The sequence below is a fragment of the Arvicanthis niloticus genome, chromosome 1 (assembly GCF_011762505.2).
Source record: "Arvicanthis niloticus isolate mArvNil1 chromosome 1, mArvNil1.pat.X, whole genome shotgun sequence".
Classification (NCBI taxonomy): domain Eukaryota; kingdom Metazoa; phylum Chordata; class Mammalia; order Rodentia; family Muridae; genus Arvicanthis; species Arvicanthis niloticus.
The window spans coordinates 115,744,596-115,768,542 of NC_047658.1; the positions used below are offsets into that span (position 1 = coordinate 115,744,596).

A 23,947-nucleotide genomic window follows, 5' to 3' on the forward strand; every position below is an offset into this window, starting at 1 on the left:
TCCCCGGTAGAAGCCAGAGCTGCCAGCGCTAGCCCCAGGCTCCCGCGGGAGGGGGCGCGGCAGCCCCCACGGCTCCACCCTCTCCGCGGGGCCGCGGCCATCTGGGGCCCCTGCCAGGCGCGTCCGCTCGGGGCCCGCGCCCAGCTCGTGAGGGAGAACGAGGCACCCCGGAGAGGGGAACCGTGCAGCCGCACCGGGCGGTCCCCTGCTAGCGGGCTGCGGAGAGCCGCGCTCGGAGATGCCCCGAGGGGGCGGTGGCTGAAGCGCGTCGCAGCCGACTGGACGCGGCCACCCCTGGTCACCTCGGCGACTCTTTACGAGCCGGAGCTGCAGCTGCAGACGCGGCAGGGCGGGCCCGCGAGGGCGCTTAGGTCCGTGCTCTCCGCGTCCGTAACCAACGCCCGCTGCGGACTTGCCACCTCCCGCCTTCCCCGCACCAGCCCCCCGCGAGCTGGCAAGAGGAAATTGCGCGCGGCCCCTTTAAATTTACCCAGGAGCCCTTAAAGGAGCCCCAGGGGCCCCAGACAGGAATCCCCACCCCGGTCCAGCCCGCGCTGCCGAGCGAGCAGCCAGCCGTCCGTGCGGCCGGCCGCCCGTGAATGCCTCCCGCGCCCGGGGGCCCCGCGCACCGAGCGCCCCGCGTGCGCCGCCGCTGGCTCCGCGGCTCCGTGCCCCGCCGCCTCGGGGCCCCCGCTCCGCAGCGCAGCGCATGGAGCCCGGCGGGGACCACCGGAGCCGGAGCGGCGGCGGCAGGGGCGGCCCCGGGCCCGCAGTGGCCTCGGCACGGGGTCGACGGCTGCCGCCCACGGCGGCGAGCGGCGGCACGGAGCCCAAGGAGGACGACGGCGGTAAGATCTGGGGCCGACGGCCCGGGGTGGGGGGCCCCGGCGTGGGGGAGGGGAGGGCTGCGGCTCCGGGCCCCTCTCGGCCGCCGAACAAAGCGGGGGACGAGCCCAGGGCGGCTCGGGGCGCCACCTGGTGGGCGTAGAGAGCAGCTACAAGGCCCGCGGGGCGCTCCCCGCCCGTGGCGGGGTCTGCCCGCCGGGCTGGGGCGGATCCCTGCTTCTTAAAGGGCCCCGCGGCGCTCGTTTTTGGGGGGCCAGCGACGTGGGAGTCGAGGCATTGGAACTTGTGGCTCCCGCCCTTTCTCTTCATACTCCTAATTGGTCTTTCTTTTAAAGGCTACCCAGTCCCTCTGTCCCTTTCTTAGGCTTTCCCCAGAGTAGCGTAGCTTGGGATTCCGCTGATCTCGGATATGCCGTCCCTTTCTGCTTGGGCTTACGTGCCTTCCCTTCACGGTTACGCTACGAGAAACAAAGCGCAGCCTGCGTCCTGGGGTCCCCCGTCTGTCATCCCCCACATCGGGAAGGTCTTAAGTAAGGGATGGGTTCGCACACGAAAGTGGATGCCCCCTCCTGCCCGTGCGTTGTCGCGTTTCAGAATTGATTTTGGCCCCAGTTTGTCAGCTGTACCAAGACTCGCCGGTCCTAGTTGGCCCTTAAAACCAACTGCTTTTTTGTCACCCGACTGCAAGGCTCATTGCCTTTAGATCAGCGGAGGTTCCGTCCTGACTGTTCTCTACTTTCTGAGCTCCCCTTCCTGTAACCCCCCACCCCTTTTTTTTTTTTTTTTTTTTTTTTTTTTAATCTCAGCTCCTCCTTTTTCTTTCTTTCTTTTTTCTTTCTGCTCTTAAAGGGCCAGTCTGCCTTAGACTTAACACAGGGCTCCTGCACTGGAAGGATGCTTAGTAGGATGCTAGCTATTTAGTCAGTGCGTTTGCAGACAAAGGCGCAGGGGCCCAGAGAGCGGACGTGACCTACCAAAGGTCACTGGGCAAGGCACCAGTGAAGCCAGATCTTGAATCTAATATTTTTTTCTATACCTCTACCTAAAAAAGTAATGGAAGCCAAACAAACACAGAGACAAAACAAACAAACAAACAAACAAACAAACAAAAAACAAAAAAACCCAACCCACTCAAAATAACAACAAAACCCAACTCTATATGGGGACAAGAGCCCGCTCTGATCCTGTCATTTGTTTGTCTGACTCTGGGATTCTGTACTGAGAGAATGATCAGAATCTGCTTGTTTAGTCTTTGTGGCCAGGAGACCATTTTCTAAATAAAAAAATGATCAGCTAGCACTGCAAGGAGGGCTCTGGGTGTCTTTTTGACAAAGTGAAGGAACACTAATGGGTTGGCAAGGCCCCAGAAGTGCACACCTTTGGGATGGCTGTGCAGTAAGCTCATCCCTACCAGCACAAATGAGATAATGCCTAGAAAGACTGAATGGGTGTGCTGGGTGGTGGCTGCTCCCCAGTCTGAAGAACGTCAGCAGTCACTCTGTTGGCCTGCCTACCTCCCCTTTTCAGTGTCATTGTGCCTCCCAGACTCTGGGGAAGTCCAAGTCTGAGAAACTCCTTTCCCTGGAGGTGTTGACAGCTGTGTCTTAGGTGTCCCTCCAGTGGAAAACCTGACAGTTCACACCTCATCCCTAAACTGCTATTTACAAGATGGCATATTTGAGGCATATTGGAAAAGGGAGATGACTTGTTGGGGCCTCCTGGAGGGGCCTCAGGTAGGTGGGTGGTGGTGTGCACAGATCTGGGTGCAGACAAATACCTCCTGTAGCTCCCCTCTCCCTACGCTTGCTCCATTCTGCCTGTAACTGCCCAGCCTGCTGAGTTTCTGGCTACATCCCTCCTTAGACCTCTGTAGGCCGGCATCCTCCTTGGCCTTCACCTTGGTTTTAAAGTCTTCAGCAAGCTAGCCCAGTGTCCACATCCCTTTGTTCTCCGTGCTGGGTGCCTGCTCTCTGTGTGGGTGCTCTCACTCCCTTACCCCCGTCTCCTTCCCATTACTCTAGCCTCCTCTTTCTCTCCAAACTTCCCCACCCCTTCTGCTTCCAAATCAAAGCCCTAGGTCCTTTCTCTGGAAATCTGAGATTGAGAACCTGTCTCCCTTTTCCCTTCTTCAGGACAAGCTCTTCAGCTGGAAGGGGGTGCCTTGGGGTCCTGGGGGAGTAACCCCCTACCGTCCTCCAGGGCCAGGGGACCAGCATCTTCAGGCAGGAAATACTCAGATCATTGTGAGGCTCGGGCCTCGAGGCCTGGAAAGAGTCGAATCCCTGGCAGGGACCACCGGCGCTATTACCACGACCACTGGCGGCTGGAGTACCTGATGGACTTCATCCCCTCCCGGCACGGCATGGTGTGTATGGTGTGTGGCAGCTCCCTGGCCACCCTCAAGCTCAGCACCATCAAGAGGCACATCCGCCAGAAACACCCCTACTCCCTCCACTGGAGCCCCAGGGAGAAGGAGGTCATCAGTAGCAGCTGGGACGCCCATCTGGGGCTGGGGGCCTGTGGTGAGGCCGAGAGCCTGGGGGCCCAGGGGGCTGAGGAGGAGGAAGAAGATGAAGAGGAGGAGGAGGGGGCCAACCTTCAAGCTTGCCCACCCAAGGGCTCAGGTAATACAGACTATGGAGAGGCAGGGGCTTGTGTGGAATGGGGCTCAGGGAGGGGGCTGCTTTTCTGTTGTTTGTTTGTTTGTGTTTTGTTTTTTAGCAAATCTCTGCTCTTCTTTGGGTGGAGTCTGTTCACTGTCCTTACTGTTGAGAGTGGGGGTAGGCCTAGACACTGTAGTAGAAGGAGCAAGAGTAGTTGTAGGGGTGTGAGGGTCGGGTTGAGGAAGGGTAGTTGGTGAGAGAAGTGGGGTGTAGTGCTGGCCCAGTGAAGCCCAGGGGCGGGTCTGAAATCTGGGTTTAGGGAGGCTGGGTGGGACTTGAGTGATGGAACAGGATTAGGGAGAGGGGTTAAGATAAAGAGAGTGGGTGTGGTGGCATATGCCTGTCATCCTAGTATCAGGAAAGTGGAGGCAGGAGCATCATTCGTTCGATAAGCGTTGGCTAGATAGGGCCTTTGTACCCAGCCTAGGCTGTATGAGTTTCTGTCTAATAAAAACAGAACAGAAAAAGATGTAAGAGGAAAGGAAAAGACAGGCATGGGGCCTGAGTCAGAGGTGAGTGAGAAAGAGGTTGTGTGTGGAGCACCTGGCTGTGGTGGAGGACTCCCCAGAGGGCCAGAGACTCAGTTGCTTCCCTCCAACCCTTTCAGGCAAAGCCCCAGCTGGTGGGGGCTGCCGGCGCCAGCGGCGAGGGGTCCGAGGGGGCCCAGTGGCACCTCGGCGCCGGCGCCTCGCAGCCTCCCGAAGGGCTGGGGGCAGCAGGGGGCTGGGGGCCCGGCGCCTGGAGCGGAGGCTGAAGGAGTCACTGCAGAACTGGTTCCGGGCTGAGTGTCTCATGGACTACGACCCACGGGGGAATCGGCTGGTGTGCATGGCCTGCGGCCGGGCACTGCCCAGCCTACACTTGGACGACATCCGTGCTCACGTGCTGGAGGTGCACCCCAGCTCCCTAGGGCTCAGTGGCCCCCAGCGCAGTGCCCTGCTGCAGGCCTGGGGTGACCAGCCTGAGGCTCTGTCTGAGCTCACCCAGCCCTCACCAGGTGCGAGGCTGTCCCAGGGCTGAGATCCCTTCAATGTTAGGGCGGCAGCATGGGAGCTGAAAACAAAATGGGGAGGCAGGGAGTTTTGGTTGAGGGCTGCAGGCCTATTTTCCCTTCACACACAAACATTCAACTTCCCACCCATCTCTCTCTGGCTGGGGCCGGCTAGCTTGGGGCTGGGGTGAGGAGTAAGGATGGAACCCTCTTGTGTGGGTAAGGACAACCCATCCAGAAGGCTGAGAGCCCTTCTCCTTCACCCCTTCCCCAACAGACGATGACCTCGTCCCCCAGGACCTGACCAGAAAGAGCCGGGACTCCGCCCCCGCTTCTGGAGCCCCCTCCTCTCAGGATCTCAGCCCCCCAGACGTAAAGGAAGAGGCTGGCTGGGTGCCTGAGAGGCCCGGGCCGGCGGCGGCGGCGGAGGAGGAGGAGGAGGAGGCCGAGGAGGGCGAGGGCGAGGGCGAGAGGGCGGGCATCCCGGGCCGGCCTCGGAGAGGCCGAGACCATCGCCGCCACTACCAGGAGCGCTGGCGGCTGGAGTACCTCATGGAGCTGGACGGCTGCCGGCGCGGCCTGGTGTGCATGGTGTGCGGGGGCGCGCTGGCCTCGCTCAAGATGAGCACCATCAAGCGACACATCCGCCAGCGCCACCCCGGCTCCAACAGCCTCAGCGGGCCAGTCAAAGCCCTCATCGCCCAGGAGTGGAGCGAAAAGGCCGCACACCTGCTGGCCCTGGGGCTGCCCAGGCCGGAGTCGCCCAGCGGCCCTGCCGCCCCCAGCACAGCCTCAGCCTCTGAGGAGGGGGGAGGGGCAGAGGAGGCGGAGCCAGAGGAGGAGTGGTGGGGTGAGCCTGTGGAGGGCCAGAGTAACTGGATGGGAGAGGGCAGGGCTCGGCTCGGAGGGAAGGGTGGTGAGAATGGAAGGCTGTAGAGAGACGGGAGGATGGGGCCGGAGGAGTAGTGGAGAGCAGGACCGGGCCTGATTCTTGCCACTCGCTCCAAGGCAGCCCTTTGTTCTTCTCCAGGCGACGCGCCGCTGTCCCCTGGAGCTCCGTCGGAGCGACCCGCCGAGGAAGAGGAGGACGAAGACGACAGCCAGGAATCCGGGGGGCTGGCCTTCCCACCGCTGCCACTGCCGCCACCGCCACCTCCGCCGCCGCCACCTCCTCGTAGTCGGGAGCAGCGGCGCAACTACCAGCCGCGCTGGCGGGGCGAGTACTTGATGGACTACGACGGCAGCCGACGCGGGCTGGTGTGTATGGTGTGCGGGGGCGCGCTGGCCACGCTCAAGGTGAGCACCATCAAGCGACACATTCTGCAGGTGCATCCGTTCTCCATGGACTTCACCCCGGAGGAGCGCCAGACCATTTTGGAGGCCTACGAGGAGGCCGCGCTGCGTTGCTACGGCCACGAGGGCTTCGGGGCACCTGCCCCGGCGCCACGAGATAGTGGCGCGGATCTCAAGCCTGGCGCGGTGTGTCGCGCGTAGCAGTCATCTGCGCTGGCCTGGCCCTTGGGCTGAGAGACCTTGATGTCAGGCCCTGGGACCCTCACCTCTCCGCTGGCCAGGCTAGGCCGGGCCGCGGATGGGGATGGGATGGCGTCGCTGCAGTCCTCCGGTGACACTCCGCTGTGTCAGCCTTAGTATTTGCGCCTCTGGCGCGCACTTGCCCAGGGGTCCCGGCGCTCTTTGTGCTGTGCTTCCAGAAACGCCAAAGCGCCTCCGCAGTGTTTGCAGCGAGCACTCTCGGCCGTCCCCGAGGGCGCAGTGCTGCCAGGCCGGGGTGGGGGCGCAGTCAGTCAGTATTAAGGTTGAAGGCAGGGCGCAGAGAAGTCAGGAAGGACGGGCTGGCCGCGCGCCCTGGCCAGTGGCCCAGTTCTATGCGGCCTCACGCCAGCGGGCGCGGCTTTCGGCTCCCAGGCTGTGGGGTCCAATAGGTAGTCTTGCCTCTCAGAGGCCCAGGCGATGGACTGGGGCTGAGAAGTGGGCGGGGCGCGGGCGGAATGGTGGGGCCCAGTCTGCTGCGCCAGCTTCCCCGGCTGGCCTAGGGGACAGCGCACCCATCCTGGGCCACTGCCACGCCGTCGGGACCCGGGGCATAAAGGGATTAGCACTTTTTCTTTAGGCCCTCCTGCTCAGAGGGCGTCTGTTACCCACATGGTGAAAACAGCGGGAGCATTCTTGGTCCAGTGCCAGTACCGGTTCACCTCCGGGCGCTGGAGCGGTTGGCCTCTATTACTGCCCCCTCTGAACGTGAATTGTTCTCGGTGGACACGCTACTGGTTCTCAGCTCCCAGGGCTTGGGGCCGGGCCTCGGGCCTCCCTTGCTCTTACCCGAAACAGCGCCAGGCCCCGTGGTGCCAAAAGGGCCCCTCAATCTCCCAGGCAGGTCCGAGAGGGATATGTAGATTTCATTCTCCCGTGGAGAACAGGTGGTCCGAAGGTCAGGCCCTTTTTTGCTCTTTGTATTTTATTTTGAAACTGTATTTAATGCTTTTTATATGAAGGGGAGAGGGGAACTGGCCCAATCACCCCTACGTGCAAATGTCTTATTTATTATGCGTGTATCAGAGATAAGCTGTGAGGTGGTGGAGGAAGGACAGATGGGAGTGTGGTGAGGGGATTGGGAGTATTCTAGATATCTCCATGTTCCCCTGGCCTTTTGTCTCCAGGTCCAGTGTCTGCTCTTCACAAAGGGAAGCCACTGCAGGCACTGTGCCCTCCTTTTAAAGTCAGGGTGTGGTGGTCAAGGCGTGGGACCTGGGTTCTGGGGCCAGTGCAGCCCTTGTGGTGAGAAAACAATAAAAGAAATCCCTTCTCACCCTCCAGAGCCAGAGCTCAAGGTTCAAGTGCCTCAGGCCCAGTTCCCTAGATAGAGATGGATTTTATACCACGGATTTTATAGCATTTTTTATAATTCAAGCTTGTCAGTGGGAAGGGACCCTGGAGCTTACAAACTGATCCCTTTCAAATCTCAACTCCCAGTTTAGTGAGCTTTGCACTAGATCGCACTGCTTCCAGTCTGACAAGTTACCAAGATTTAGTTACTTATAAGGCCTGTCAAAGTGTGTGTTGGGCACTGCAGGCCCACAGCACTTGTGATTCCTGAGGACAGCAAAGTACTGCACTTCCTGGGAATGAGGATGCAGACTGTTTTCAGCAGTGCAGACATGCCAGTCAGAACTCCAGGTGGGGCCCACTTCCCCTGCCGCTGAGGTTTTCCCAGCAGAATTAGGCTGCTTATCTGTGCTTGGTTTGAGGCCATCAGGTATTCTGGAACGGCTGCTGGCTCAGTGAAATTCCAGTTTTGACTAGCCGGGATTTTGGAGACAGTATTAAAATCTTAAAAACAGAGATTATGGATAGTGCCAGGCTGTGCACTTACCCTTTTTTGCTTTCCATCATGCATGTTTTTAAGCTGAGGATGATTATTCTCTCCCACCTCTACATAAATCGGAGCTGCCGATTGTCGTTGCCAGAGCTCACTGCAGAAGTTCAGGTTAGCTGGGGCAGATGATTTTGGTAGTCTCCAGGGTAGCATCATCTTAGACACTTGCTACAGACACATTCTTGGCCCATCTGATTACTAAAAAAGGGTGGGACCCACAATACATTTTGATAGGCCTTTCTCATACAGTTGCAACTCTCAAGGTGGTTGTCAAGTACCTCTGCAGTGATTCTGCCATGATGACCTATGGTCTCTAGGGGCTGGTGAGTCTCCTCCCTCGGATTCTGACATGAACAGGTGAAGTTCCTTCATTGTTTTGTTAATGATTATGCTTGCTATTATGGCCCATATGTATATGTTACTCTGGATACATATTTATATGCCATGTTACTTAGTGACACTATTCAAACATTTGTATGTGTATTTGTGAAGTTGTTTGCATCAGTCATAAAGTAGACCCCCCCCCCGCCCCCAGAGGTATGTTGAATAAAATCAAGAAGCCCAGCCCTGAGTCACAGTCAACTTAGTTTGGGGGCAGAGCAAATCAGAGGAGTTCTGATGTCAGACCAGACATGCAATGACCAGCTCAGTTTTAGCTTTCAGCTGCATGTGGTTTACAGGCTGCTTCTTGTGGCAAGTGGAGAATCTTCCCATTCCCAGGCAGGTGAGAAGCTGAACCAGAGCCTTTCACCCCAGCCACTTCTAAGGTCATCCTTTACAGGGTCCCTAACTTCATTTTAAAAACCAAATGCAGTGCAGCTTGTGCTCGGTGCCATGGGAATCCTTGCAATCTTAGGAGTTCTTCTTCAAAGTTCCTGGAATGAGGGTGGGAGTGAGTGAAAGCCTTTGCTCTCACTTCACCCAAACTGTGTACAAAGAATAAAGTTGCAGACTGATGAGACAGTCACTGTGTATTTTATTTATAATTAATACATCAATTTGCAGTTTTACAGGGACCAAAAGAGCTCCTTGGTACTACTGTATTTTTATGTTGCACGCACAGACACGTACACAATTTCATTAGTAATTTTTCATCTCTACGTTTTTCTTAAAAAAAAAAAAAAAGAACAATTCTCATGTGACACAGAAATCTTTCCAATTATCTTAACACAGCGGCAGCAACAAAGAAAAGAGCAAGGTGTGGAGGCTTCCAGTGCAGAATGGGGTCCCTTGTTAGGAGACTCCAAAGACCATCGGTGCATTCACTTCCGTGGAGGGCAGAGGATGGTGATAGAGTGTTGTCTACAGTGGAAAACCAAGGATTCAAAATGTACAGGGGTAAAGAAACTTAAAACAGAGTAAGGCATTCTATCTATCGAAATCTGTAAGTCATTTCCCAAAAGGATTGGAAAGAGGATCCATTCCTGCTTTTACAGTCACAGAACTTTGTGACCATCAAATACCTTGAAGTCCCCAGCTCCTGCTTCCTCACAGTAGAACAGGCTGAGAACTGAAGGACTCTTGGATGCTTTCAAGCTGACTAGGTTTCCATGCTGAAGGAGAGGTGCAAGGTCTCAGGTAGAAATCAAGATCCCCAAACACCTCCACTGATGCCATTGTAAGTTCTGTTGTCTTATCAGTATCACCTGGTCTTACTTGGCCACCAACAACCTAAAAGTTCTGGAAAACACTCTCTAAATGAGCACTATGGATCATGGTAGAAACGATTTCATCAGTATGTCTGAAAATGGAGATCCTTTCAGAACTGTACTGACTCAAAGCAGCTGCATGTCATGCTTTTAGAAATGTACCTCCTCTTATCAGCCAAGGCCTCTGACTACAACAGATACATGACTTGCAGTCAGTGGGGCTTTGGTCCTCAGGCAAAAGCACTGCAAAGCGCGGGTGGCAACAGCAGGGAAGAAACAGAAGGAAGGCTTTTCATGTTCTGTACCTCATTCCCCACAGACTGAGATAGGATTACAATAACTCAATGGCTGGGAGCCCACATGCAGATTATTTTTCTTAACAGGTTTATAGCAGTGTACAGCAGTTACAGACATTTATTTCATAATAAGAAAAGTACAACCATATTTATTAAACTTGAGGTAAGGTGGGCAGGGAAAAGAGGGAAAAGCACATTCTGGAATGATTTCTCAAACCAACACTTACACTGGTATCCCAGACCAATGGCTTGTACACTGCCCTCCCAGCTGACAGAGCCCTTCCTTTCCTAGGAAGAGCAGCAGAGAGGGTGGCTGCTGCCCTCCTGCTGACTGTTCCATCCACTGTCCCCCTCAACCCCCTGTATTTCTCAGGTAGCATTCTGGGACTAGGGAATCACCTCTATCACCTGTAAGTTACTCAAAGCAGACAGTTCTTTCATTAAGGAAGAAGAGGGGCAGTAAGAGTAGCTGCTTGTGTGTGAGGCAGGAAGGGGGGACTAGAAGGCCATACAAACCAATGGAAGAAATCCCACTCTTGCCCCAGACTATTTATTCATAAGTTAATCATTATTCCCTAACTTAAAAATAAGGGCAAAATTATAAATGGGAGCTGTATGAGTCCTTGACACTGGATAGAGGACCCTAGAGACATTTCTCTTTTCTTCTTCCCCTCTTATGGTACATGTAAAGCTCCACAACCACTATGGTCTGATTAACTCTATTAATCTGATTCAATCTTTATTCTTTAGGGTTCTAAGAGATCAGTTCTTTTTTCAGTCTAACACATCTTGTGCTTGGTACTGAGGGTAAAGGGAGAGGAGGGGAGAGAACACCAAATTAAAAAGAACAAACGACTTGGAACCAAACTCTAGCTGACACTGAGCAAGTTCCTTCATAGTACAAGTGACGATGTTATAACTATTAAATGGAGTTTTAGTAACTGTTGCAATTCTGGCTTCCATGTGCTTATTCTGCCTTTTTTTTGGCGATTCCAGGAAGCTTTGCTTGGATCCTATTGAGGAAAGAAAAAGAAAACTGAAAATATTTGTTTTTAATATACATTTCTTCTAGGTCTATTCCCCAGGAATGGTTAGAATCAGGTAGAGCTCAGATGTCTGGAACAAGCCTGAGGGGGTCCAAGCACACTGCCCTTACTGCAGGGCCTGAGTCTGTTTCACTACAGTGATCCCTGGGCCCTTCACTGGGATCCAGGAAGAATCAAAAAGTCTATTTCTTTCGCTTTGTGAAGTACAAGAAAAGGAGTGTCAAAAAGAAATGACAAGTTAGCAAGACTAGATGTGTGAAAAGGATATGGCTGGTTGGTTCATGGTTCTCTGAACTACAAAGGTCTGCCAAGAGGACATCAGAGCTGCTTTTTCCTCTGGTAAAGTGGTCATTTGAACCTTCAGTGATGTCAAAGCTGCTCTCTCTCCATAGATGTGACATCTCACAGAGGGTTATACACATCAACTAACACTTTCAACAACAAAGCAGACCTGGTGAACAGCACCAGATATCTATGTATGCCTGCAACCTGGAGTTAGTGTGAGCATACAATAAAGCAAACAAGTCAGGTGAGGATTCTGGCATCAACACCCACCTGCCTGGCTTACATTCAGTTTCTTCTTTTTGCTCTCTTGATGGAAATCTGGGGCCATGTATGCTAAGCAAATGTTTTATCACTAAACTACATTCCTAACCCATTCAGCTTCCTCTTGATAATGTGAAAAGACACTATAATCTGGGGTGTGGAAGGCACAAAGTGAACAGCTGTAGCACTTCTTAAAGAACAGCTAAAGAAAACAGAAAAAAGATCATGCTAATTCAGTGATGGGTTCATCTTGCTGTGAACATTCAAAATAAAAGTAGTTCCTTGATTCACAGTATCAGATAAAGAATTCATGGTATCTTGGGGCTGGAGAGATGGTTAAGTGGTTAAGAGGTCCAGAGGTCCAGAGGTCCTGGGTTCAATTCCCAGCAACCAAATGGTGGCTCACAACCATCTGTAATGGGATCCCATGCTCTCTTCTGCTGTACATGAAAACAGCATACTCATATACATTAATTACATTCATAAATCTTAAAAAAATCTTTAAAAAGTCATTAAAAAGATTTCATGATCTCTTATAGCACTTTAAAAAGAAAAACAGGGGTCAGGCAGTGGTGGCGCACGCCTTTAATCCCAGCACTTGGGAGGCAGAGGCAGGTGGATTTCTGAGTTTGAGGCCAGCCTGGTCTACAGAGTGAGTTCCAGGACAGCCAGGGCTATACAGAGGAACCCTGTCTCAAAACAAACAAACAAACAAAAAACAAAACAAACAAACAAACAAAAAAACAAAAGAAAACCAGGGATTTTTGTTTGTTTTTTAAGATAGGCTCTCACTACATAGCTCTGGCTATCTTGGAAATCAGGCTGGACCTTTAACTCTATCTTCTTCTGCCTCTCAAGTACTGGGATTACAAGTGCTCAACTACAATGCCTGAATCTAAGCTTTGTATTATTTACTAGAAAAGACAGGAACGAGTGCCTTAACTTGGATACATATGAAAATAAAATAGGGTTAAATAACCAAAAATATTTTACAGCTAAAGTATTCACATTAATCATTTCTATCTATCTTGAGAGCTGGGCTGCATAGCAAGACCCTGTCTCTAAACCAAATGAATAATCCAACAAACCAAACCACCACCACAAAACCCATAGATGCTTCTTAACATAAGTACAACAAAACTAAGGGTGAAAATTAGTTACTTTTGACAATAACATTCATATAAGAGACTAAACAATAAGGGGGAGGAAGGTCCAAATGGGAAATAGTGAACTTGGTCTCTGAGTACACTTACTTTTCAACAATTGACTTGGTCTGATCCCGGGCAATCCCAACATAATGGTCAATCTGCGTCTTTAAGAAAGAAAGGAAGGAAAGAAGGCTCAGCTGGGCAATAAAGGGGCTAAGAATTTTTAATTTCAAAATGTTTCATACAATATATATTTTGGTAATATTCTCACTTCCCCAAAAAGGCACTATTCTCCTATTTAGTGCAACCATTAAAAAAATCCCACTATTCACTATTCTTGAAAATAAAAATGATGTCTAGTTTTTCAGAAGTTACAAACTTCTGTTTTCAGATTTCAACAACACTTCAAAATAAAAATTACACATATTTGTAGAAGTAGAACTTATGTGTTTTCTGTAGCAACACTGAAGTACTTTCTAAGTGTCAGAAACTGCAGATTTAATCTGTATTCTGTAGTTGTGATGTGTTTTCACTCCTGGGCATTATTACTTCATTTAATAATAAAAAGCCAAAAATATTTTTGTTTATATGTATGTGCATATTAGTGCATATGTGTATGAGTGTGCACGTGTCTATGGAGGCAAAATTTTGATATAAGGTTTCTCTTCAATTGCTCTCTACCTTTTAATTTAATTAATTTAAAGATAAGGTCTCATGTAACCTAAGCTGGTCTCTAATTTACTATGTAGATAAAGATGAACCATGAGTGTCTGATCTTTCTGACTCACCTCCGACATACTACAGGTATGCACCACTATATACAATGTATGTGGTGTTAGGGCTCAAAACCCAGGGCCTTATACATACTAGGCAAGTACTTTACCAACTACCCTACATCCCCAGCTATCGACTTTATTTTTTGTAACAGTTCAGTTCCTCACTGAACCTACAGCTCACTGATTTGGTTAGAATGGCTGGCCGACAAGCCCCAGAGATCCTCCCCAGGGCTCAGATTGCAGGTGTACATTTAACACCTAGTATGTGGGTTTTTATGTGGGTGCCTGAGATAAGAACTCAGGTTCTCATGCTTGTGTGACAAGCATTTTACCAACTGAGCTATCTCCCTAGCTCTCCCAAAAAGGTCTTCAGATGGATAGCTAATATACTTGGTCCACAATGGAAACATCTGCTCACACTAACATTTCCTTCAAAGTGCAGCTTAGTTTTTAGAAGCTTAGCTTTAATATAAAGCATCTATTTTACCTTCCTTTTTTGGAATGGATAATTCATCTCTATGACGCAGAACATCTATCTAGGACTCCAGTCTCTCTTGCTATCAGTTTCTTACTTTCCTTAAAATGAACTGAGGCCAGTCACACATTACTCAGCATATCTGCTCCAGACAAATGCCTACCTTATACTTCTCATAGACAATTGGGACGCTGAAAACAAGCAGCTCGGCTGTAAGACAGAATAAAAACACGGCAAGTGCAAATGTGAGACTCAAGCAGCACAGACATTTCTTCATGAAGTACAGAGAAACAATCAAAAAGAGAAAAAATAAGAGCTTTCGAAATTGAGGATAGCTAGGAGAGAGCAGATAAGAGTAGGGTTGAAAACCCATAACAGGCTATTTTCTTTGTACGACAGGTATCAACTTCTAAACTACAAAAGTGGTTTCAAAAAGCAAGGTCCCCATATTAAACCAAATTTAAACAGTGCTCTTCATTCACAGTTGCTTTGAAATCCTTTGTGAAACCATTTAATAAACTCTCAGCCACAAGCCTCGGTTACTCTAATACCTAGCATGATCTCTACAGCTATCACAGGCTGGCCATGTGGAGTCAGTGGTCATGCTGTGTACATCCTCTTTAGGCAAGTACTCTACTCATGGACTATGTTTTTGTGGTTGTTGTTTGTTTTTTGTTTTATTGATGGTCTTATATGTCCTCAGTGGGCCCAGAACTCATTATGAAGCTTAACATGATGCCGGATTCCTTAACTTCCTGTTTCTGTCTACCTAGTGCTGGCATTATAGCTGTGCACCATCATGCCTGGCTGCCCTGGCCTTTTTGTTTTTTTTTTTTAATTTTTCTTTTGAGACAGGGTCTTATTACGTTACCTAGGCTGACCTGGAAGGTTTGATTCTCCTGCCTCAGCTTCTTGAACACCTTTGATTATAGGTCTGTATCATCTGGCTCAGCATTTACAGTTAACATTACAAGTCTTTAAAGAAATAAGCACATGGACACACTTTCCTTGTCACCTTACCGAGAATCAGAAGGGTAATTCCATTAAAAACAGCACCAACGTAGGTCATCAGCCACATGAAGACAGCCAGCTGTGAAGGCCAACGTCAGAGGGTTAAATAAGAGTAAAGACACCCGAGTTCAAGCTAACTAGGTCTGCATCAGTGCAGGTTTTATGACACAGACCCCCATGGTCACTTACAGTCAGAACACTCACCATCTTGGCAGCTTTCTCTGTTGATATCTTCATTTTTACAGGCTTTCTTTTTTCTGATAAAACCCTATATGCCCTATTTTACCTCTAAATTAAAGCCCAGCAACTAACCTTCAAGGAGTCAACCAAGTCTTCTACCAGAAAGAGACGAATAATGAGTTTGAGGGCCTTGTTGACATGCACCATTGCAGCATTCATGTAGTTGTGGAATGCTTCTGAGGACAGTGTAATGTCCACATCCAGGTAGGCCCTTCCGAGGAAGAAAAAAACAGTCACACATGTGACACACATGGGAAATTCTTCAACAGCACAGTGGTATTTTAGTGTGAAATCAGCATTCTAGATATCTGTAGGGGACACAGCTGTCCCCTTTACTCAATAAAAGCTAGTATGTCAGTTATCTATGAATTGTAAGGCTTTCATGTACAATGAAGAACTATCTGGTGTGGATATATCAAAATACACTCTGTGGGAATGTAGATCAGATAGCTGAGGACTTGCCTAGCATGCACGAGATCCTGGTTCAATCTTCAGCATTATAAAACAAACAGGTAAAAACCAAATATTCATTTGTATGTGTTTGTGTGCATTTGTATGTGGAGATCAGAGAATAATCGTGGGTATCATTTCTCTTGTTCTGGCTTTGTCTAATCTTATCTTATCTATCTATCTATCTATCTAACTAAAAAGTTTCCTTCCTTCCTATCTATCTATCTATCTATCTATCTATCTATCTATCTATCTATCTACCTACCTACCTACCTACCTACCTACCTACCTACCTACCTACCTACCTACCTACCTACCTACCTATCTATCTATCTATCTATCTATCTATCTATCTATCTATCTATCTATCTTCCTATTGACCTGAAATTCACCAAGCAGGCTAATCTGGCTGGGTATTAAGCCCTGGGGACCTGCCTATCTCCTTTTCCCCAGAGCACTATTCTAACTTTTCAAATACACTATTTTATTTTTAATGCACATGTGTAGTGATTTGAATGAATGACCCCACAGGCTCAAAGGGAGTGGTACTACTAGGAAATGTGGACTTGTAGGAAATGTGTCACTAGGGGTATGCTCTGAGGTTTCAGGAGCTCAAGCCAGGCCCAGTGGTTCATACTGTCTCTTCCTGTTGCCTACTGATCCAGATGTAGAACTCTTAGCTCCAGCACCATGTCCGCATGTACCCTGCCATGCTTCCTGCCATAATAATAGTAATGGACTAAACTGTACTAAACTCTGGACTGTAATGAACTAAACCTCTGAACCTTAAGTTAGCCCCAATTAAATGTTTTCCTTTATAAAAGTTGCTGTGGTCATGTTGTCTCTTCTCAGCAATAGGACATTGTCTAAAACAGTGGGTGCAAACCATGGTGCACATGTAAAGGTCAGAGGACAGTTTGTGGCAGTTGGTTCTTTTCTTCCACCATGTGGGTCCTAGCAACTGAACGCAGATAGTCAAGCTTAGTGTAAATACCTTAACCTGCTGAGCATCTTGTTCTAGAACAAGTTCTAGAACACCCAAAGCTACGTAGAGACACCTTGTGTCAAACAGCCATCATCAAAACAAAAACTACAAGAAAAAGGGCTGGGGCTATATCTCAACAGTAGAGCACTTGCCTTGTATGTGTAAAGTCCTGGGCTCAATCCCCAAGTTGGGGGGCAGAGGGTATAGTTTAGAAAAGCAAAGGAAAGACTGAGGAGGGTAGAGATTATGCGTATGTTAGGGCTGCAAACTACACAACACACTGTGTTTTCAGAGGCTGAGATAAAAAAAAAAGGGGGGGGGAAGGAGGAGTACAGGCAGGCAAAGGGTCTCAACGATACAGCCCCTAGAACTTACTGTATAGATAAGGCTCGCCTGAACAGAGCTCTGCTTGCCTTGGCCTCCCAAACGCTGAGATTTTGGCATGGGTTACCATGCCTGGCATTCTTGTTCTGAGGGGTAACCCTGTGCTTATAACCTGTTCATTCACACAGGAGCTAGTTGTGTGTCTACTGCTTATCAGGTTTGAAGACATCCTGAGGAGTTCAAACTCTTGGAAGAGCAGAAGAGTAAGAGGCATTTGTTTGTCTTCATGTTTACTAAGAAAGTACCTTCAAATATAAAGGGTTTAAACATGAGATGTTTCCAGGTATGGAAACAGAGGCAGGTGGGTCTCTGAGTTTGAGGCCAGCCTTATCAACATAGTGAGTTATAGGCCAGCTGTGGAGACACACTGAGACCTTGTCCCAACAAAACAAAACAAAACTCCCTAGATGTTAGGATTAATATGATTAAATTCATATTAATATGATTAAAATGATTAAAACATTTCATAAATTCATAGAAATGACACAGAAGAGGGACCATTATTAAGATATCTGAGCCTGTAAAATGTACTTAGTCAACAACTACTGGTTAAGATTAATTTACAATATAATTAAGGGCACATTTGACTTAATATTTCTTATCAACAGAAAGTACAAGCCCTAGAAGGGAGCTAGTGGCTATTCTAGAGGTCACAGCAGGGGTTCTTTCTCTGAGACAAAGGATTTTTAAAAGGTAAGGCTCAAATACAAATTTTATGTGCAAAGAATTTCAACAGCACAAACATGAGGCAGCATTTTTTAAAAAAAGATTTTATTCATATGAATATACTGTAGCTGTCTTCAGACACACCAGAAGAGGGCATCAGACCCCATTACAGATGGTTGTGAGCCACCATTCGGTTGCTAAGAATTGAACTCAGGACCTCTGGAAGAGCAGCCGGTGCTCTTAACCACTGAGCCATTTCTCCAGCCAGAGGAAGCATTTGTTAAAGTCACAGCACAACCAGAAAGGCATTAAAATTTGCCTCCAGATTAGGGTTGAAGAGATAGCTCAGTAGTTAAGAGCACTGGTTGTTCTTCCAGAAGGTCTGAGTTCAATTCCCAGCAACCACAGGGCAGTTCATAACCTGTACTCTAGTTCCAGGGGACTAGATGTACTCTTCTGGCCTGCAAGAGCACCACACACATATGTTGCACAGACATACATACAGCCAAAACAGCCATATACATAAATGATATTTTAAAGGTTAAAAATAACTGCTCCCAGACTCAGGGAAACTGTGCTAGAGCTAAAGAAAATCAGAAATAAAACTTGGAATAAACAGAATAAACTCCTGGTTCTAGAACTTGGGAGTTCAAAGCTGTTTCTAGCTGTTATATAGGGCTGAGACATGGACATGGCAGCTGACTGAGGGTTGCCTTGGGCAAGCTATTCTGTATACTGCTCTGGATTTATAGCTCTCTTTAGCCTTAAGTGTTAGCCTCTAGTTAGTTAAAAGTTCTCAGACACTAACCTAATTACTTCTTAGGGTGATTGCAAGGTATTTAGGGACTGCTTCTGCCATCTATCAGGTTTAAGAGACAGGTTAGAACTTCAGACATGTACAATGTCAGCAAACTTACTTGAATGGATGTCCTTCTTCTGACTTCTGCACAGCTTGAATGACAGACTTGTAGACTCTGAAGCTGATGGTGACAGAGAGAAGAGCCAGGATGAGGTAAGAGACCACACTGATAACACTGAAAGCTGCCAGAGAGAGCAGCATGACCAGTGTAGTGCCAAAGACAAACCCTGTCTTCTTCACATCTCGCCAGAAAATCAGATCGTGCACTGTCAAGAGAGAGGGAATACAAGTTAGAGAACCCAGGACCACCCTGGCTGTGTTGTGTTTTGCTGACTGAGCCATCTAGCTACCTAGTATCCTGGCACCTCTTTATTTTTGGTTTTGTTATTATTGGTTATTTTTTGTAGCCCAATCTTGAACTCCTGATCTCCTACAAGCTGGGATTGTAGGCCTGAGACACATATCTTACTGTTTTTTTTTTTTGGGGGGGGGGGGGAGGGTTGGTTTTTTCGAGACAGGGTTTCTCTGTGTAGCCCTGGCTGTCCTGGAACTCACTCTGTAGACCAGGCTGGCCTCGAACTCAGAAATCCGCCTGCCTCTGCCTCCCAAGTGCTGGGATTAAAGGCCTGCGCCAACACTGCCCGGCACATGTACCTTTTTAAAAAGAGAAAACACCTAGACAAATTCAACTACAAAAATATTCTACAAAATAACTAATCTATATTCTTAAAAACTACCTGTGCAAACAACAGGGGGCTGGAGAGATGGCTCAGCAGTTCCAGAAGACCTGAGTTTAGTTCCCAGTATCCACAGATTGGCTCACAGCTGTCTGTAACTCCAGTTCCAGGGAAGTTACAGACCTCTTTTGGCCTCCATGGGCACCAGGCACACACATGTGTACACATACATTTATATTTATAGGCAAACACTTTTTGTACAAGTTGAAAAAGGGCTACTGTGTCCTCATGGATTTTACTGCCACCTGCTGGAAAGTTGTTACACAAGATAGCCAGATGTACAATTCACATGTGACTAGTGCCCCCTAGAGGCATGTAGAATATAAACTGCATAACAGTACAAAAGGGCCCTAGGCTCAACCAGTAGAATTTGGGGCCAAGGGCAGATAAAGGGCAATAATATTGTCCTACACCTCAAACCTCACAGCTTGTTCCTTTGCTTCATTCGGGCTTTGGCATGCAGTTACTTCCTGCCCTACACTCTATCCCATCACTTTGTGTGACCTTACAGCTTAGTTTCTTCTAGAACCACCTTATTTATAACAGGCTCTTCAAATTTGTAACAGGCCAATCTCATAACCCAGAGCCAGTGTGACTACAACTTCCCTTCATTTCCTGACACTGCTCCTCAACATGGAAATTTGCCAAGCATATTCAGTACAGAACACCAAAACAGGGGACTAGCAAAGCATTTGGAAATTTTTACCTCTCTGATTCTCTGGTAGAGTTAGGAGAAAAAATGTGACAAACAGGGCAGCTGTCAAAGTTTAATGTGAAGCCATAAGAATGGGTGTTCAAACTAGCAAGAAGCCACACTAGTTTTGTTTCCATAATTCTTCTTTCGGGGAGTAGAGGATTCATCTGTCCCCACTGCCAGTACAGCTTTTAAAACAGCAAATAAGCTAGGTGTGGTGGTGTACAGCTGCCATCCCAGACTGAGGGCTGGAGGTAGGGGAGCCAGTAGTTCAAGGTTATCTCCACTTCCTGAGCCAGATGAGATTAGATGTGCACATCAAATTGCCTGGAATATGTGGTGCTAGGAGAGCCATGTTCCCCTTCCCACTTTTTTCACTTTTTAATCTTGAGGTTGGCCTTGGGCTTCTGACCACCCGGTTAACTCAGCTTCTTGAATAGATGTGATGACAAAATCCATGTCACTAAAGATATCTCTTTCAATAAATGGAAAGGGGGACAAGAGGGGCTGATAGAGTATGAATCTGATAAAAATATTATATACAGGTGTAAAATGTCACAAAAGAATTCACCATTTGCCTACTCTTTTAGCCAATACTGTACAAACAAATTCTGAAGTTTGGGTCTGCAACCTTTGCCACTGACAGCGGGGTGATTGGGACAGGATGCAGAACTTGTGTATGTTGGATTCCCATTGTAAGACATTGTAACGATCTCACAGGGATGTGCAGGACTGTCTGGGTGAGTGTGGAAGCACCAGGGCACTGCTGAGCAGGCAGACAGAGCCTAATGCTGTCATTACTCATTCACTGCTGGTCTCAGCACACAGTTACAATGGAGCAGATAACAAAAGCTTGTTATAGAGCAATAAAGACTTGTCTTTTTTGCATTGTTGCTAACAGGATATATACTTAAGATTGGGGGATAGAAAAGAGCTTTCAACTAAATTTCTTTAAAAAATATATTTAAAGCCAGGTGTGGTGGCATACATTGTTAATTCCAGCACTTTCGAGACAGATGCAGGCAGATCTCTTGAGTAGATCTCTTAAGTTCATGACCAGCCTGGTCTACAGAGTGAGTTCCAGGGCTACACAGAGAAACCTTGTCTTGAAAACCAAACCAAACCAAAAGAATTATATTTAAAGATTTTATTATTTTTATTTCATGTGTAATCTGTTTCCATATATTCTGTGTATGCATTTTTCATGGAGGCCAGAAGAGGACACTGGATCTCATGGAACTGTATGGTTTTTAGTGTCTATGGGGGTGCTGGGAATTGAACCTCTGACCTTTGGAAAAGTAGCCAGTGTTCTTAACCACAGAGCCATCTCTCTAGTCTCATTAGTTATTTTTCTAGGCTTCTGGTGCAAAGCCTCTGTACTTACTAAGAATTTTTATGTTGATGGTGAATTACAAGCCATTCTTCCCTCCTTCCAAAGTCTTTTATAATGTGGCTGTGATAGCTATTCTTGGCTGTCAACTTGACTACATCTGGAATTAACTAAAACCCAAGTGGCTGGGTACACCTTGAGGGATTTTTTTTTTTTCACTTGAAATGAGAAAACCAACTTTTAATCCAGATCTTTTGTTTGTTTGTTTTGTCTTCTTTGTCTAGACAGGTTTTCTCTGTGTCACTCTGGCTGAACTCAATCTAGACCAAGCTGGCTTTGTACTCACAGAGATACATTTCTTTGTACTCTACCTGCTTCTGCCTCCTGAGTTCCAGATCTTTTGAGATGGGAAGACCTACCTTTAATATGGGCCACACCTTCTGCTGGCAGCCTATATATAAAGGGCACAGAGAAGGAAGCTTTTGTTCTTTGCCTGCTTGGTCTCACTGGCAAGACTATTCCTTTACTGACATTAGAGCCACTTTTTTGAGATTCTGATGAATATTGAAGACTGGCTAAGATATCCAGACTCATGGTCTGAACGACTACTGGATTCTTGAACCTTCTGTTGGTAGACTGTTATTGTTAGACTAGATAGACTACAACAGATAAACCATTCTAATGAATCCCATATACATGTGTATGTACACGCATATATTTTTCCATTCTATAAGTTGTTTTTCTAGAGACTCCTAATACAGTGGCCATAATTAAAAATTGTTTAAGCTTTTAAAAAGATGCTTACATGCAAAAAAATGGGCTATTTAATGCCTTGAGCAATTACCATTCCTTCAGAAAATTCATTATAAACAAAAAGCCAATGGGGCTGGGAGATGGCTCAGTGGTTAAGAGTGACTGCTATTCTTCTGAGGAACCAGAGTTTGATTCTCAGTTTACAACTAACTGCCTGTATCTCCAGCTCCAGAGGATCTGATGCCTTCTTCTGGCCTCTACAGGGACTTATATACACACATAGCAGATACAAATAAAAATAAAAGGCTAAGTAAGACAAACTACTACAGTAGCTTGTGCCAAAACAAAACATTTATCTCGTGTGCAATATACAACTTTTATGACAAAACCTAGATCTCACTGTAATTCAAGTACTATGCATGTTACTTCAGTACAGCAGGAGCTCTGAGTTCCTCTTTCTATCTCAACTTCCCCTTTCAGGACAATTGTCCTGTTGCTGCTGTAAGACAAAAAAGAAAAAACATACTAAGGAAAGCCCAAGTAATGTGCTTATAGAAACCCATACTCAATCCTCAGCCAAATCCAGGGAGCAACAAGGGAGCATTTTATATTCGTGGTTTTTTTTTAAAAGTTTAACATTTATTTATTTATTTAATGTGTGTGTGTGCACACATGTGTGTGGTGTGTGTGCTGCATGTATGGGTGAGTGTGCCTGTGTGTGTGCTACCAAACACTTTCAAGGGTTCATACTTATTAGAGAGCTGATACCTCCCCATTTCTGCCTTCACTACTGGCTTTGATTTTAATATGGGTTAAATAATAACAAGGCCTCTATTTTCCCTACTGTTCAGCTTCCTGACTTGTTTCTAAAGTCTTGGTATTTGTATTTCTCAGGTAAAATGAGATTTATGTTCCTATTGTGCAGACTGTCTTTCAAACCAATAGGCCACAAATAACTCCTGAGACCCAGGTCAACCTGACTTGAAAACCAAGGCTTTCTTAAACTGGTAGCCCATAATGATGTTAAAAATGTAACAATATGTTTTTGCTAAATGCTAGTCCAGAAAGTACCAGAAGTTCCATTTCCATTAAGCTTTGCTTGCTTACAAAGGTCATGAAAGACCTATATAAGAGTCTCCCACTGTAGCTGGGGTTCACTTGCTTTCCTTCTGATCCCAATGACCTGGCCATTACTGAAAATTCTTGCCTTGCTCATTGTGATCTCTGCTGAGTGTTTGGAGCTCCAGTCTGACATAGTAACAGTGTTTTCCTTAAATTATATAGGTTCTGGACATGAACTCAGGTCAGGCTTGGCAGCAGGTGCCTTTCCTTTTGAGCCATCTTAGTAGTATTCCCCCACCTCGTATGTTGCTTCATAAACTAGGGAAAAGCTGCTTGCCACAAATTATATATACTGATATACTAGTTTTATGCCATTAAATCAAAGAGTGATAGAACCAATGAAACCTTTCATACCAAAAAGAATTTTTACTTTTAAATACCTGTATTACACCATTTATGTTATGTTTTCTTCAATCATCCACATTTACATGTTCTGTGTAAAATCTTTCAAAGATCATTTATTGGAAATACAGAATTTAAAATAGGGGGAAAAACTCAAGAAACCAATATAAAGTCAATATAGTGGCATATAAACATAAAATATCTAAATATATAACTACATTATTAATAAAATCACTAGAATATGTGATATTACATAGAGTAGCTTGTTTTTTATGGTATTTCTGTTCTGTTCAGAATGTGTCAACATCACATTAGGATATGTATTTGTGATCGATGTGGAAAGAAACCATAGCCTATATTTCTTAGGTTCTTCTCAAGTTAACGGTGCTTAGTATCAGACAACAGAATTCAAAGAAGTCATCAAAATAAATGAAGCTGGAAAGTGGGAATAACAGTATCCCAAATATATCTGATCATCCTCACTCAGCCCTCTTTATAGCTGCTGAGAATTAGCAAAAACACTTTTTACAAGATTCTCAGTTAC

The 23,947-nt window shown here is 47.1% G+C and overlaps 2 protein-coding genes across 5 annotated transcripts in view; one reads left to right on the plus strand and one right to left on the minus strand.

Moving 5' to 3' along the window:
* The first annotated feature begins 685 nt into the window (after positions 1-685).
* Zfta (zinc finger translocation associated) lies at positions 686-9,025 on the plus strand. The gene is made up of 5 exons (XM_034502611.2): positions 686-848; positions 2,979-3,470; positions 4,117-4,506; positions 4,778-5,350; positions 5,531-9,025. Exons 1-5 carry the CDS (start codon positions 710-712, stop codon positions 5,992-5,994), a joined length of 2,058 nt encoding a protein of 685 aa, XP_034358502.1. The 5' UTR covers positions 686-709; the 3' UTR covers positions 5,995-9,025.
* The window catches only part of Rtn3 (reticulon 3), a 53,326-nt gene continuing 38,232 nt past the window's right edge, over positions 8,854-23,947 (minus strand). For all 4 annotated transcript variants that reach the window (XM_034502601.2, XM_076916453.1, XM_076916448.1 and 1 more), the window contains 6 exons: positions 18,484-18,691; positions 15,154-15,292; positions 14,851-14,920; positions 13,994-14,040; positions 12,685-12,743; positions 8,854-10,852 (listed from right to left, as the gene is read on the minus strand). In XM_034502601.2, the coding sequence (XP_034358492.1) occupies positions 10,807-10,852; positions 12,685-12,743; positions 13,994-14,040; positions 14,851-14,920; positions 15,154-15,292; positions 18,484-18,691 (569 nt within the window). In that variant the 3' untranslated portion in view covers positions 8,854-10,806. The remainder of the gene's footprint in view (positions 10,853-12,684; positions 12,744-13,993; positions 14,041-14,850; positions 14,921-15,153; positions 15,293-18,483; positions 18,692-23,947) is intronic.

What these genes read in the sequence shown, in the direction of transcription:
- Zfta (XM_034502611.2), top strand. Translation starts at nt 710, where the DNA reads ATGGAGCCCGGCGGGGACCACCGGAGCCGGAGCGGCGGCGGCAGGGGC. An exon ending in GCCCAAGGAGGACGACGGCG is followed by an intron (nt 849 to 2,978) that starts GTAAGATCTGGG and finishes TCCCTTCTTCAG; the next exon opens with GACAAGCTCTTCAGCTGGAA. An exon ending in TTGCCCACCCAAGGGCTCAG is followed by an intron (nt 3,471 to 4,116) that starts GTAATACAGACT and finishes CAACCCTTTCAG; the next exon opens with GCAAAGCCCCAGCTGGTGGG.